This window comes from Pelophylax lessonae, assembly GCF_965119305.1.
Source record: "Pelophylax lessonae genome assembly, chromosome: 12".
Classification (NCBI taxonomy): Eukaryota; Metazoa; Chordata; class Amphibia; order Anura; family Ranidae; genus Pelophylax; species Pelophylax lessonae.
In genome coordinates this window covers 33814714-33831336 of record NC_138779.1, presented here as the reverse complement: position 1 = coordinate 33831336, position 16623 = coordinate 33814714, and the positions used below count along the sequence as shown (strand labels likewise).

At 42.5% G+C, this 16623-nt stretch overlaps 1 protein-coding gene across 3 annotated transcripts in view; it reads left to right on the top strand.

Moving 5' to 3' along the window:
* Positions 1 to 16623, top strand: part of MTOR (mechanistic target of rapamycin kinase) — a 254519-nt gene that overhangs the window by 36981 nt on the left and 200915 nt on the right. For all 3 annotated transcript variants that reach the window (XM_082274319.1, XM_082274318.1, XM_082274317.1), the window contains exons 20-26: positions 49 to 69; positions 1021 to 1047; positions 4541 to 4627; positions 7702 to 7869; positions 8335 to 8447; positions 9003 to 9165; positions 12876 to 12968. In XM_082274319.1, the coding sequence (XP_082130445.1) occupies positions 49 to 69; positions 1021 to 1047; positions 4541 to 4627; positions 7702 to 7869; positions 8335 to 8447; positions 9003 to 9165; positions 12876 to 12968 (672 nt within the window). The remainder of the gene's footprint in view (positions 1 to 48; positions 70 to 1020; positions 1048 to 4540; positions 4628 to 7701; positions 7870 to 8334; positions 8448 to 9002; positions 9166 to 12875; positions 12969 to 16623) is intronic.

The window sequence follows — 16623 nt, the reverse complement described above, 5'->3', positions numbered from 1 at the left end:
TCTTTTCTGGGACATTACTGATGTCTATTTTATATTTTCTTCCCACAGTCTCACCAACCTTCTCCTCAAGTAAGTCTTGAAGAATTGTCACATTCTTTACTGCTCAGAGAGAATCACACAGGCCTATTGCAGTTTGTTTCCCATTGGACATAAAGAACAAATCAACACCATGGAGTGTGCAGACAGGGAGGCATCAATATGAGACCCTAAACACACAATAGTAGGACCCCCCCCGGACTCCAAATGCCATACCTTAAATTTCTCCTAAATTGTATCAACTGACTGAAATTGAGTCCTGAGCTGAACATGCTCAGGTCAGATAAAGCTGAACTCCAGTCTGCTCCTCAGTCTTGCACAATTGTACTTGCTCCTCTCCTATTATGATATTGCTTTCTCTGATTTCACTGCACACCGTGTGCTTCTCACAGTGTGCTTTAGAAGCTACAGCAAGTCAGAGCCCACCTCATTTCCTGGCTGAAGGATATCCAGCCGGTGCAATAGTCCAGGGATTTGAAATCCCTGCTCTTCTCCATCATCTTTCTGCACGTCTTTCGGGATTATTCAGAGCAATTCTGATTGGTCAACGCCAGCACAGAGAATTGTTCTGATCTGTACCGAAAGCCTTGCCAAAAGAAGAGGGTGAAGAGTGCGGATTTCAGGTCCCGCTGAATCGGCTTTGTGGACACTGAGAGACTGAGGTAAGTACAGTGGGTACCGGGAGGGTGGCAAAATCAGTAGGGTGTCAAATTCACCTTTTCATTTTTGTTTTTCTGAAAAGGTAAACGTACATTTTACAACATTTGGGGCTCTCTCTAGATTGTACTTAGGCAGTAAAAACTTACTGTTTTCTCATCTGATATTGTCTGAGGTCAAAATAGCCAAGCAAAATTTAAAATACAGATAATACTGAAAATGTATAATGGTTTCCAGCCATAGTGGTTACTTGTACTGTTTTATGTTCCTCAACCTAATGCGATGTCTCTTCCTCCCTTTTTATTTTCTATTCTGACTTTGGCCCAGAAGAGGACAGGATTAATGTCGCCGCAGGTAAGCTTCACCTCTTGGCCTTTGATCACTGTCTTATGTAAATGCTGATCACTGTCCTCTGTTAGTGTTGAGCAGTAATAATGAGTTTCTTATCCATTTGCAAGCAGTTGTTTTCTGTTCAGAAATATGTGAGTGCATTACAGTGGCAATCCACAAACAGGGCACACTTTGAGGGTATTGGAATACATTAATAAGACTGTACATACATAGGGAGCACTTTTACGGATTTTCGTACTTCTAGTACAATACATACAGTACATTTGCATATATTTTTTACTTTTTTGACGTCATAAGTGTGCAACCTTTCTCGTATGGATTTGTTCCATGTCAGAGCAAGTAAAATTTATATAAACATGCAGCGCTTTTAAAGTGAAGTGAACCGATCTCCTAAGGTCCACAAATATTAAAGGTGGTAAACAGTTCACATAAAGTCCACACACAATAATAAATAGGGGATCAAGTATTATCGCAATTCCAATGTGAAATGTGAATCCAGAAGCCACCACCAGCAGTCACCCAGGTGTTCAAGCCTCTTACCGGATCTGACAGACCCCCCATTACAGAGGTCAGTCTAGCGTGCACAATAAACCTCCTCTCGCGTAGAGTCAGCCTCAGGTCCCACAATACTCTTATGGGCCATACACACTATAAGATTTTCTGAAGACTTTTTCCTTTAGACTTACCAAAATCATATAATATGAGGTCAAACCTAAACACTTTTAATTTGTATGCAATCTGGCAGGCCCTTGCACTACATAGAAAAGGTAAATCTGATTGGAAATCTTACCACAAAAGTTGGATAGTGTGTATCCAGCTTTAGTCATGCAGCCCGGTAAACATACTTAGCAGACCTCAGATCAGAGATAAAAAGTACAGACTCCTCATGGTGTAGCATTACAAACTAGCAGGTTTATTTAAGTAAAAATTGGCCACTTACACAACATCCAGCAAGTAACAGCTCATAAATAGCTGCAGCTCTGGACACCAAAAAGATGGCCACCGTATCCTCCGAAGCACTAAGCGTCACGCCAGCTAAACTCCACCTACATGTTTCGTCATAATCAGACGTCATCAGGGGGCCAATTTTTACTTAGTCTTTACTTGATCCCCTATTTATTATTGTGTGTGGACTTAATGTGGACTGTTTACCACCTATAATATTTATGGACCTTATGAGATCGGTTCACTTCACTTTAAAGCGCTGCATGTTTTATATAAATTTTATTTGTATCCACAATTCAGGATTTGTGCGAGCTGTTTTTTTGCTTTATAGTTTGTCTATTGGGATTAGCGCAGTATATTGCCCTCATTTATGTCAGAGCAAGGACCGTCTACCACAGCCAGCACCTTTTTTTTTCATTCCGGACTGGAGAAGCTCTGTGGAGATTGGAGGGGCGCTCTTCACAAAGAACACTGCAGTTGTTTGTTTATCATTATGATCACCCAGGGATAGGGCTGAAGCGGGTCAGACATGGTATTCTGTGATTTGCAGAGTTAATTTTATTGTGAAATAAGGACTTTTGTAAAGAAATCCAGTTGTTTCTGAAATCTGTATTTCTGTATGTGTATTTAAAGCCCATCTCCAGACAAATTAGAGCTCTTGCCTTCTTCTGGAAGTGAAGACCAGTAATCATTCACTGCAATCCATGCTCTCATCCCACCGACTTTGATGGTACATTTCGCTGTGATGTTATGCCATCGCTGGAATCTTCAGCACCTCTCAGGACAAAACCACTGGACAGCCAGGTGTAGGAATAGCGCATGTCGCCAGACGGCATCATAAGTAATCAAAGGAGGTTACAGAATATAAAAAATTCGGGACCTGACCAGTTCTTTAATTTTTATTTTCTGTGGAGGTTAGGTAGAGTGGAGTTGAGGTATTACTGGCTGGACTTTAACTTTTAGGAACTCCAAAAAAACTTTTATATTCACATTGGCATGAATGGCGGTTGGCATTCTTATATGGATATTTAGTATATTATTTTTAGGGGTGTTTTGTTGAGTCTTAGCCAGGTATTTTCATGTTGGTTTACTGCTAACTCCATTGCCCCGGTGAGTTGTATGGAGGAACCTTGAGGAATTTCCTAGTTTTGTTGAACATTTTTAATGTGCTGTCCATTGGCAAGGTCCCGAAGGACACATGACGCAAGCAAGTTGCAAGTGATGATGGACTGTTTTGGATGCCTTTTATGTAAGGCCCCTTTCACTCGGGCATTGTCAGTTTAGCCACGCTGAAAACGTACCAGTTGTCTTCAAATGCCATCCATTGCTTTATCCGTCTTCAGTCCCTTAAATCTCCGTTGACATCCGTCCTGCTCGCATCCGCCGATGTATCAAATGTGGGAAACAGAATTTATAATGAAGATATACTGGACAGCCACGTGAATATTTAAAATGAACAGACACACCAAGAGCAGTTTTGATAAAAAGCATAAATCAAAACTTTACTGGACATAAAAATACATAAAGCTTCTTACACATAAACGTTACCATAAACATCACATTAAATACCACGTCTTAAACCTACAACCCTATGCCCAAAAATATCAAATCAATTCTTCGCTCTGGTAGTTAAATGTCAACAGCTTGGATATCTGGAGAACCAAGACAATGAGAAATCCTGGCTGCATGTTTCTTCTTCACAGCCCAAAGCCAAGAGGACTTCCTCATGCAAATTATTCTTTTTATAGTCCTGTATACAAAAAAAACACCCACAGGATGTAATAATTCCTATTGACCACTAACAGGTAATTTTGTGAGTGAGGTCATCAACACATGGTTGCACCCCCCCCACAACCGCGTGGTTCATTGAATATGCGGCAGCCATTTTACATACACAAAATCCAAGAAACTCACTAAACCACCTGTGGGTGAGAGATGTTCCCATAAATGTGTAATATTTGTCAAGAATCGGTTAAAAATCTCCACAACTGATACAGCCAATTAACCCGTTTACATCCGTTTTCGATCCGTTTACATCAGTTTTTCAGGCTTTAGACTACCCAGAAAGTATTGCTCCTCCTGTGCTGCATTGCAGTTTTTAGTGAGTGACTTGTTCTTGTGTGTGCTAGCTGGTTTGTGCGATGGATTCAGACAAATTTTGGGACAGCGTGATATTGTTTGTCATATTTGGCTGTATGTGGAGAAAAGAAAGCAAGAAAAAGAACATTGTGGCTGACAACGTCATAGATTTTGGATTCCTCCTATGCTACTAAAGTGGCTTTCTGAAGGTTTTGTGACTCTGCACTATGCTCATCTCCAAAATTTTCCTACAAAGTGTTTTAACTTTACTAAGGTGACTGTAGCCACATTTGACTACTTGCTGGTAGTGCCGAGGGATAGGGGAGGTTGATTCTACAGCACTAAGAAAATGAGCCAGATAATGTGGTTCTTCTGAGTGTTCAGATTATTTCTTCCATTAGATATTTGCATTTGCAGTCTTAAGTTTTTTGTTTTAGTGATTGTTGAATCTGTGTCCCTTTTTGCTCCTCAGTTCATGTTCCAGCAGTTGGGGATGTTGGTCTCCTTTGTTCGGAGTCATATCCGCCCTTACATGGATGAGATCTTCGCCCTGATAAAAGTAAGTATAAATGTATCTGCAGGTGGCAGCTTTGTGATTTACAGATTGTTTGGAATAATTTTCCCATGATTTATGTATATTGAAAAAGTGGGAGGAGGAGTCAGCCTTTTTTCAGCTGTAAGTTCCCGTAAAATCTCACATTCATGTCACGGATGTTGGTTTCATTACATAACCTACAACAAATCTTCAATGAACACACTTGTTTCCCATGAAAGATACGTTTTTAATGTTTACTGTGGGGAAAATAAAAAAACTTGGCGAAAATTTACTTTGGAAAATGTTGAAAAGTTAAACACCTAGGCCTGAAGCAATAGTAATGCTTGCCATACATTAGCCGAAAAATAGTTTAAAAAACTGTCATTTCGACCATTCGTTCATTTTTTTTTTGTCCAGCTAATGGGCACAAAATAGAAATCCGGTTAACTTTTCAGAGCTGAAAAATCAAAGGAACAGTTTGGAAAATTCTTCCCAACAATAAACTGAAATGTAAGGCCCCATTCACACTTGTGCAACTTGGGACTGCAGAGTCGTATGACAGAACTGAACCCCCCCAGTAATTTCATTTTGCCACTAGATGTTGCTAATCTTCAGGAAAACATCAACCAGTATCATCCAGGCAAATTGCCATAATCCTAGGCTGTCACCTTGTGGGCATCGTCACTCCAACTTGGGCTCCGATCACTAATGCAAAGAATGGTGCTCACATGTAAAAAGCTGGCATTCTGCTTTAAGCAATGACCATGTGTCAAAAGGGTTAGTAGATCTGAGTTATTGTCTAGGTTATATTCAAATTTATTTTGTGTGGCTAACTATCACTTTATATGACCAGCACAACAGAGGTGAGAGGGCAGGAATTAAAAAAACCCAAACCCAGCCACTACATCGATAGGTAAAGATTCAGCTCCAGCCTGCACTCCTCCTGGCTATGCCCATCTGACATTTTTTGCCCCGTCTTTGGGGCTTAATCCTAGAGATGAGAGGGTAACTGAGATGGCCTACTTTTTATACATCACCAGCCGCATGAACAGATAGTGATACACAGACATGCAAACAGAACAGATAGTGGCATACAGACATACTAACAGAAATAGCTGGGGGAAGTTCAGCCTTAAAGAAAAATGCACTACAATCAAAAATAGAAATAAAGATAATATGGATGATAAAGTGTTAAAATGCTGAGTATATGTAGTGACAGAACAAATCCCCTTTTAATGATTGATTTTTTTTTTCCAGCCCAGCTACAAATGATACAAAATCTAATAAAGATAAACCGATAGATCATTCTAACCTTGATAGCCTGGACCCATAAAAACAAAAAATCTTTATAATGCCAAAATTGATAAAATAATTATAGAAATGTAGAATAATGCATGAATATATGAATGTACAAATTAGTTACGGGCAATAATCTGGTGAGTTAATAGAGAAATACTGTATATACATAACATTCCATAGACCATAGAATGGTCAAGAGGCAATAATCCAAAGGTGGCTGAAAAATGCAGCCTAGGGGCGAAGAAAGAGGGGGTGAGGTTGATTTGAGAATATCCAAAACACCCACCCCTAATGGGTCCTTTTTAAAAATCTCAACTCTAAGGCCCCGTTCACATAGGGGCGATCCGACTTCGGGAGGCGACCTCCGAGGTCGCGGTGCGAGCAGCGCGCCGCGACCTCGGAGCGGCGCCACGGACTTCATAACATTGAAGTCTATGGCGGTCGCCTCCGGGTCGCCCCAAAGAAGCTCCGGACCCTTTTTCTAAGTCGGAGCGACTTGTGTCGCTCCTATTAGAACGGGTCCATAGCTTCTGTATGGGAGGCGACCTGTGAGGCGACCAGGTCGCCTAAGTGTGAACGGGGACTAAAGGACTGTAAACTGGAGTTGTGCACTTGAACAAAGTGGCTACATTTGTATCTTGAACAAAGTGGCTACATTTGTATCTTGAACAAAGTGGCTACATTTGTATCTTGAACAAAGTGGCTACATTTGTATCTTGAACAAAGTGGCTACATTTGTATCTTTTAAACATTTTAATATTGGAGTTTATGATCTTGTATTTTGTAGCAGAAATGTCTGGTGGTTCCACCCCTCCACTACCTGGTTTCGCTCTTCCTTTCCCTTCTCCTGTCCCTTCCCTTTCCTTCTCTTTGGAGTGCAGGGGGGAAATTTCTAGTGCTTTGATGGGCACCCCAATTTTTTTTTTTTTTTTTTGCATATGGGCCACCCTAATATTCGTGATCACTGTAAAAATTACCCTTTTATTTGGTGGTCAGTTGAATTTCCCCCCTAACATAGGTGATCATTGCAGGCAGGAGAACATTTATTCACTGCATGTTTCTCAATAACCCCCTCTGAACCTCAGGAGGAACCCTGGTTGAGAAAGCTTGGCGTAGACATTTGGTCACATAAATTACTGCTTAAAGAGGTTGTAAATTCTCTCTTATAACTTGTACCATAGGTAAACCCTTAATAGAGCTTACCTATAGGTACTATAAATATTTAACTTGCACCGTTTAGAAGATATTTACTTTTAATGCAGTCGATGACGTCATCGGCGCATGCGCTCTGAAGGAACGGCCACCCGTGCTGCTCCTTCAGAGCCCTGTGTCGTGAACGGCGACTCCCGCGCGCATGTGATGTCATCGCGCCTGCAGCCAGTCAGATGGACGGAGGAAGCGAACCAGGAAGCATGACGACCAAACATGTCGGCCGTGTCACCGCTGAGTGGGCGGCACGGCGGGGGCTTGTTCTAAGGCAAGTATTTCATAATGAGCTAGTATGCGATGAACACTAGCTCATTATGCCTTTGTCTTGTCTTACAGAGTTTTTTTTTTTCTCTCTTCTTTTTTTTGGTTTACAACCTCTTTAAGGGGAGTGGTTAGGTATTCTAACAACAAACTTTGGCCATTTCCACACCACTCTTTACTCATTATTAGTTCCTGGGCCACAGTGATAACTATCTTTGTGACGAGCCAAATGTTGCTGGGGATGTGCAATTACAAACTACAGAAGATTTTTTTTTTTTTTTTGCAGCTTTAGATTGTTGTCTGATGCGTTTCCATCTTATTTTCTGCAGGATTACTGGACTATGAACAATCCCATCCAGAGCACCATCATTTTACTTATTGAGCAGATTGTCCTGGCACTGGGTGGGGAGTTTAAGTTGTACTTGCCTCAGCTTATTCCTCACATTCTACGAGTATTCATGCATGACAGCAGCGCCGGGCGAGCAGTGGTTATTAAGGTACTTTTTCGGCAAAAAACTAAATTCTAAGGACAAAAGGGAGTTGTATGTTGTGCTTGACAAAATGTGCATCAAGCAAGTCAGGTGTGCTCCAGTCATCACCTAACAAACATTGAAAAAATGAAAACAGGGACTGGGAGCACAACACAGTAATTTTAAAATTTGAATATAAAAAAATTCTTCTACAACACAATGAACAAAAACATGGGAACAACAGTTTTGGGCATCCCCCCCCCCCATCTTGAATTCAAACGTGTGAACTTTGAACAAAAACCATGGGAACAACAGTTTCCAGTGTACCCACCCTTTCTCGAGTTCAATGTGTTGTAAAAGGATATTTTTGTATTATAATTTTCCATTACTGCATTGCGCTTCCATTCCCTGTTTTGATTTTGATCTATATGTATGTGTAATAGTGCCAAAGAAAGTCATATAATTGTATTCACTTTTTTTCTTATTCTCTAGCTTCTGAATGCTATCCAGATGTTTGGGGCCAATCTAGATGATTACTTACATCTCTTGTTACCACCCATTGTGAAGCTCTTCGATGCATCAGACGCACCGTTACCAGCACGAAAGTAAGAAGAAACTACTGGCCAGCTAATGCTCTGTTCTCACACTTTAAAAGGAAGTGTATAGTATTTTTACACTTCATTTCTTTACTTTTTTATGGCCAGAAAGAAAGGAAAAAAATTTAAGAATATGGTATATATTTATTTATTTTTTTTTTTATTGTTTTAGGCAGCAGTTGGGACTCTCGTTTCATTTTCAAATATTTATCTTAATTTACAGCCTGTTTTTACAAACTGTGTAGCTCGAGCTGCAATTTAAATGCACAAATTAACTAGAGCCCTTATGATATCCCTTATCGGACTTCTCAGTCTGACATTTCACTTTGACAATCGGTGTCTCTGCACCTGGCCAATCGGCTAGCTTCATCTGGTGTCTATTGGTCACCCCATTAGTGCTTTAGGAATCCTTTGTCATGAATTTTATTTTAAATTTTTTTTTAAAGCTAAGATTTGTATACATATAGTAAAAACAGCAGTTAAAAGAATCCGAATCTCCACGGATAAATGTAAAATGTGATTCAATTAATTGAAATTTGAACAAATTCCTTAATATTTTGCCAGGGTGGCCCTGGAGACTGTGGATCGACTGACGGAATCGCTGGATTTCACAGATTATGCCTCCCGAATAATTCACCCCATTGTCCGTACATTGGACAGCAGCCCCGAGCTGAGAACCACTGCCATGGACACGCTTTCCTCCCTGGTCTTCCAGCTAGGGAAGAAGGTACAGACCTGTTCATTTTGCAGGCTTTTGCATAAATGGCTCATTGGAGCGCGGTTACAGGCAGCAAGTAAATGTTTTTCAGATAACAATGTAAATCTGCTAAATTTAAAAAGTGCATTCAGTTTACCCTTTATTTTTTTTAATGTGGATGAAACTATAGTAACATGGTTCTATGCTTTAAGGTGGTTGTAAAGCCTCAAGGTTTTTCCCCTAACGCGATCTATACATTAAGGTGAAAAACTACCTGTGCTGCAGCTCCCCACAGATTCCCCCCCCCCTTTTTTCGTACTGGAGCCCGATCTGATCCAACGATGTGCAAGAGTGCAACGGCTCCAGCTGCTGTCTCTCTCCTCATTGAACAGAATAATAGTAGCAGGAGCCATTGGCTTCCGCTGCTGTCAATCAAAAGCTGTGACACAGGAGCGGGGGGCAGTGCCGAGTCCCACTGTCTGTCAATGGATGCAGCAGCGAGACTCTGGAGCCCGCATGGGTGCCCCCTTGGAAAGCCGCTTTCCGCGGGGGCACCCGATAAAGAGGTGGGGCCTGGAGCACCGGCAGGGCACCCCAGAAGATGAGTATCGGGGCTGCTTTTTGCAAAACAATTGCACAGAGCAGGTAAGTACAGGCATTATTTTGTTTATTTTTAATAAAACGTTTACAACCACTTTAAAATAGTTTTCTGATGGTGTGTGAGTCTTTGGAGTTTCCCCATCTGAGGAGAGCAGCACACCTTAAATTCCCGTTGGAGTGAGCGTTTGGGTCATTCAGTTGTTTTTAGAGCTGAGGCTTAGAGCAGAAAATTGCCCAAAAACGCCTAGATGTGAATGGAGTCTTAATCATTTTGGAGCTCCCTCCCCTGTCAAATTTTTTCCTCTACGTATCAGGAAAACTCGTCCAAAGTGACTCATGCTGATATCAGAGAAATGAGATAGCGGACAGAAATTATATTTAATGCTTTGAATTAAGACCATTACACACTACGGGGGGGGGGGTGTGCTTTGTTCATATTTCATGTCCGAGGTTTACAATTACTTTAACCCCTTGGCGCGGATGTAACACAAATTTGTGGCCCCACTGGACTGGGCTTTTTTTGCTGTGGGGCCGCATATTTACATATCTCTGATTCCGGGTCACCTGATTGCTGCAATAGCCTCTGATTGGCTATCACAGTGATCAGTCACTGTGAAGCCTCCCCTGTGTTTTTTGTCTCTGTGAATGGACGAGAGAGTTACATTATTATTTTTTTTTTCTCTGTCCTTGCAAAGCTAGAAAAAAAAAAAAATACCTTGTTTTAAGGTTTGACCTAGGTCAGTACCAGGGTTAGGGTTTGGGTCAGGGACAGAAATTATTTTTTTTGTTTTTAATGTCAGTGTTTTTTAGGTAGGATTAAAAAACAAAATGTGCACTATTGTTTCTGGGCTGTACTACAGGTATAAACGACAATTAACCTACACATATTGCTGCAATATTGTCGGGAACAGAATTTATTTTGGTGGGTTCTTTGGTGGTAGGTTATGGTAGTAGCAAGAAATACATATAGTTACATTTTTAAAAAATATTATTTTTTACTATTTTGGGCCAGTTTTCCTTTGATAATAAAAAAAAAGGGATATCCATTACCATTTACAACCAAATAAAAGTCCAATTTGTCCTGAAAAAAACAAGGTATAACCCACCTGGATGCGCAAATTAGTTGTGATATGTACTGTTTTACTAACACATGACAAAGTTGCAAAATTGGGCTTAGGCATTAAGATTTGTTTTACCCTTAGGCTCCTTTCACGTGGGCAGTGCGCCTGACAGGGTCCGTTTTTCTCAGCAGGTATCGATCCGCCGATCCCCACTGAGCAGGCGGATGACAGCTCCATCTCTGTTCTATGTGCAGAGACGGAGCTGTCATATCCCCGTTCTCCTCGATGGGAGATCGGATGAGAACGGACCGCCTGTCCTCAATTTTATCTGATCCTCCAGACAGATGGAAAATAGGGTTTCCATCCGTTCAGATTTCACGGACAGGATTGGATCGGATAGCAGCGGGTGTCAGCGAAGATGTCTCCGTTGACATCCACCTCTTCATAGGGCAGTGTTTCTCAACTTCGGTCCTCAGGGCACACTAACAGGCCACATTTTAAGTATTACCTTGGGAAGATGCAGACTAGAATACTGCAATCACTGAGCAGCAAATGATATCACCTGTGATGTATTTCAGTTTTCTTGCAAACCTGGCCTGTTGGTGTGCCCTGAGGACCGAAGCTGAGAAACACTGCCATAGGGCTGCATGGAGCATCCGATCCGGTTCGCCTGAAAAACTGACGGGTGGACCGGATCGGAAAGCCTGTGTAAAAGGGAGCCTTAGGCGTGAAGGGGTTGGACAATAGGAGCATAAAGAATTAAAAGAATCTAGCGATTTAACATTGCAAAGATGTAGATTAGTTCAGGCTTCTGTATTTTTTTTGTACATTTATTTAAAGCGGTGTTCAACCCAAAACACAAGTTTATTATATTGCAGCCTTACCAAGTAAAAAGCTTGGCTGTGGTGGCCAAATTAAATTTCTTTTGTTAGCCCTTTGTTTTTTGGCCAGTAAGTCTGTTATTTGAAACTAAGTGGTAACTAAGGTAATGTGTTAATTGTTGCCAATAGGCAGTCATTTTATTGCAGAAGAGACATTCAGTGTGTCTTCTGCAGTAAAAAATACATTTGCCTTCCTATTCCCAGTCCTCTGCAGAATGTAAACAGAGCTGCACTTGCACAGCTCCATTTAGAGTGCAACGCATTTGACCACACATACCTTCTAATGTCTGCTGAGAGTTCCTGGCGTACTCTAGCCTGTATGTACTAACCAGAGAAAGATTAGGTAATTGCTGGTTAGCCCATCTTATGCCCTGCTGCTATTTAGTGTGGCTCCGGGATAAGCAAATATTGTCTAAATACAAGCGGTTAGTGTATCATTCCTTGAATCTTGGAGTGGTTTGTGTATTTCTTCCAGATCTGTGCAGTAGTCCAGCGTGAGACTTCCCCTCTATTCAGGAGCTTCTGTAATAGACCGCTCACTGCTGCGCTCTATCCTTGTGCATGGTGACCGGCCTTGTCTCTGCCCACCTTCTGTAGTTTTTTGCAGGCAGCCTCTAATGCAGAGGTCTTCAAACTATGGCCCTCCAGTTGTTCGGGAAATACAATTCCCATCATGCCTAGTCATGTCTGTGAATGTCAGAGTTTACAATGCTTAATGGGATGTGTAGTTCCGCAACAGCTGGAGAACCGTAGTTTGAAGATCCCTGCTCAAGTGGATGGAGCTGCTGGATCCTTCCCATAACGCTGCAGAGGATGTATACAGCACAGTGATGATGTCACTTCGCTTTTTACAAGGTAATACCTTGGGTTTTCAAAGCTATTTGGTGCACACAAAGTGGATTTACATTACTTATGGCTATTGAGGAATATGTAAAGTTTCTGTGCCCGGAGTTCAGCTTTAAGGATAGCAATGAAGAGTACGGGCCAGCCTGTCACTTGCTTTCCTCAACATTCTCGCACATTAGAGGGTCCCAGGCTTTTGGAGACAGGTTGGATTTTATGTGTTTTTTTTTTTTTTCCACCATGGTAATACTGTGTGCTTTTATAAATAGGATACCAACTATACAGAATATTAAATGACAATGCATCTTAGCTTGGAATATGACCTATTTATTTATTTTTTTATTTTCTTCTTCAGTATCAGATATTCATTCCAATGGTGAATAAAGTGCTGGTGAAACACAGAATTTTGCACCAACGTTATGAAGTTCTGACATGCAGGATATTAAAGGTCAGTATAGAAGAATTCTTTTAAGTTGATGGCACTTTTCAGAATATGAGATGTATAAACTCCGCGCAAGAGGACTCTAATAGGATATGCCCAAAAAATTGTGCAAAGAAAATATATCCCAGTGACAAGTGTGTGGAGTAAATATAATATATAGATAGTGTGTGTAAGTGTAGGCTGCAGCCTCCCTGAATATTAGTCCGGGGACTAAATATAAAATGAATAAAAGATAGGGTGTTGGCGCTGCCTATTTAAAAAACAATAAAAACGTACAAACTGTAAATACTATAAAGTAACAGTGACAAATAATTTAGCGTAAATATTGCATGCTAAAACATAACTCAATACAAATGAGTGCTAATCAAAATAAAGGTGCTTAGCAGATAAAGTGCTTATCAAATAAAGTGTTGTAGTGCACGTGCAAAGAATTCCCAACTGTATCATACAGTATATGGAAAGTGCTGTAAAGAGCTGGGGAAAGAACTAGTATGCAAAGGATAAATATACAAATACAAGAAAAATGTAAAAAAATGAAAACACAATCAGAATAGTGTTGGTGTACAAATAGAATATACTAAAAGGAAACACAATCCAAATAGTGCTGGTGTGCAACCAATCTGTGAATAGTCCCAATGATGGAATTTCTGTAGTCCGGTGACTGAGTATATTGTGCAGGAAAAAATATATATATGAGTGGTAGGTGACAATCACTGTATTCAAAAGGGTGACCCCGTGCCGTGTGGTAGGGTGCTGCGTGGTCCTTTCTGGTGAAAAGGCTCACTTACCAGAAGCACCCACCCCACACAGTGGTATAAGGCGGGTGTATAAGAATCAAGGGTCTCGGTGTCTCCCCTCCTCCTGGGTCAATGGGTCCCTGAAGTGGTCCCTGAGGTCCTAACTGGAGGTATCCCTGGGGTACTAGTGGATCCTACTATTCTCCTATAGGCTGGGGATGATCCGAGAGGTCCGCCAGATATAGCTCATAGCCGTATACCAAGGGATGATAGATAGACAAGGCACATAGCGTAATACCGTCTAGGAGGTTTATTCAATATAAAACAGAGAGGTACTCACAATCAGAAATAAGTAAACAAGCACAGGTACGAGTGTGGAGCGCGATGTGGTCCAAGCCTCGTTCTCTATGTGCGGGAACCGGAAGTGACGCGACACGCCGTACGCGTTTCGTAATCAATACGTCCTCAGCAGCCATATTGATTACGAAACGCGTGCCGCGTCACTTCCGGTTCCCGCACATAGAGAACGAGGCTTGGACCACATCGCGCTCCACACTCGTACCTGTGCTTGTTTACTTATTTCTGATTGCGAGTACCTCTCTGTTTTATATTGAATAAACCTCCTAGACGGTATTACGCTATGTGCCTTGTCTATCTATCATCCCTTGGTATACGGCTATGAGCTATATCTGGCGGACCTCTCGGATCATCCCTAGCCTATAGGAGAATAGTAGGATCCACTAGTACCCCAGGGATACCTCCAGTTAGGACCTCAGGGACCACTTCAGGGACCCATCGACCCAGGAGGAGGGGAGACACCGAGACCCTTGATTCTTATACACCCGCCTTATACCCCTGTGTGGGGTGGGTGCTTCTGGTAAGTGAGCCTTTTCACCAGAAAGGACCACGCAGCACCCTACCACACGGCACGGGGTCACCCTTTTGAATACAGTGATTGTCACCTACCACTCATATATATATTTTTTCCTGCACAATATACTCAGTCACCGGACTACAGAAATTCCATCATTGGGACTATTCACAGATTGGTTGCACACCAGCACTATTTGGATTGTGTTGGGACTATTCACAGATTGGTTGCACACCAGCACTATTTGGATTGTGTTTCCTTTTAGTATATTCTATTTGTACACCAACACTATTCTGATTGTGTTTTCATTTTTTTACATTTTTCTTGTATTTGTATATTTATCCTTTGCATACTAGTTCTTTCCCCAGCTCTTTACAGCACTTTCCATATACTGTATGATACAGTTGGGAATTCTTTGCACGTGCACTACAACACTTTATTTGATAAGCACTTTATCTGCTAAGCACCTTTTTCTCTTACGTCCTCCGACAGTCGCCGCCCCTTCATATTCATCACCAATGGGTTATGTCCTCTTATCCGTAGGAGTAGCTAGGCAATAGAATATGTTAGTACAAAAGACTTTTAACATATCCCCACCCCCAAGGGGTGGTCCCCTCAGTACATAACCCTCCACTTCCTGTAACCAAACCAGTTTCATTTGTCTAGCTGTCAGGAGTGGCTGGATGTTTCTGTGCTGGGACACCTTGTCTCAGCTCTCTTTCCTTTCTTTGGATTTTATTTGAGTTTTTTCTCTCTTTCTTGTTAGCTGTTATTTTATCAGCGTTAGTTAGTTCTTCGGAAGAAGAGGATCATGCGGGCTGCGTCTCGGGCTGACCCCCCTGGTCGCAGGTTGTGGGTCGGTGGTTTCTCAGCCCGCCATCGAGCGTTCAGTCAGGTATCGCTCCTGAGTTTTCTGAACGACCCATCCCTGTGTCGTGCAGGGATGCCAGGTGAGGTGGCTACCTCACCGGACGCTGTGCGGTTTCTCAACCCACCTTCTGATGCGTCCTAGATGCGACTCTCCCTGCCTTATGTTCAGCGGTTTGTTCGCCTGTGCGGGTTCCCCACGCCATGTTAGAGGTAAGTGTATGTCTGTGGGGACCTGTCTGTCTGGGGGGTGTCAGTCTGGGACTGTGTTACCTTACCCTGTGTTCACAATGTTACTGTCTCCCTATCCCTCATGTTGCATGCTGTGGGCTGCAGGAGGGGGGGGGGGTTGTGCTGCACTCTGTGTCAGTCTGTATGTGAACGGCTGTGTGCTGTGGGGCTTGAGTTTCTCATGCTTGGGGCACATTACAGCGCCGCTGCGGCGGTTTAACATGCTTCCTTTTGCTGGGCAATTTGGATGTTTTTTTTACTTCACCCTCATGGGGTGTGGGAGCGGCGGTTTCGGCGCCAAACGGCGCCATTTTGGCTGCGATCGCTCCGGCCGCATGTTTTACATGCATGGTGGCCATTTTCTTGTAGCCTCCATAGGCTTTAATAGAGCGCCCTGTATACCAGCACTTCCTTTCCATCAGGAGCACCGCAGGCAGCAGCAGCAGCAGCGATCTCCAGGTTCATTTCCCTCTATTCCCTGTATCCTGCCTTGGTTTAATTGTCCCTGTGGGGGTCCCTTGTGTGGGGTGTTTGTGTGCAGTGGGCTACGATCGCAGCGCTCTCTTAAAGGGGCGGTCACCCATTTATTTTACTGCTACAGGGGCATGGATTCTCAGGAAAACAAATTTCCTACAACTTTAGTGGGAAGCCAGGGGTCTGCACTCTCCCCCCCTGGGGGGGATTTGGCTGCGATTGTGGCTAGCCTTGCGACTCAGGTGCAAATGCTGGTGGCTGCTCAATCCACAAAAAGGCCCAGAGTTTCAATTTCCTCTGATTCAGAGGGTGATGGTGCTGGGGCTGATGTGGCTGGGGTCTCCTTATCGGGGTCCCGTTCCTCCCTGGACCTTATCGGGTCAGAAATGGAGGCTGAGGTGGAGGGGGTTGATAATTCTCCCCCTGGCTCGTCTGAGGAGCTTGCACTCATGGATGAATTGGTTGCTTCTATCAAGCAAAC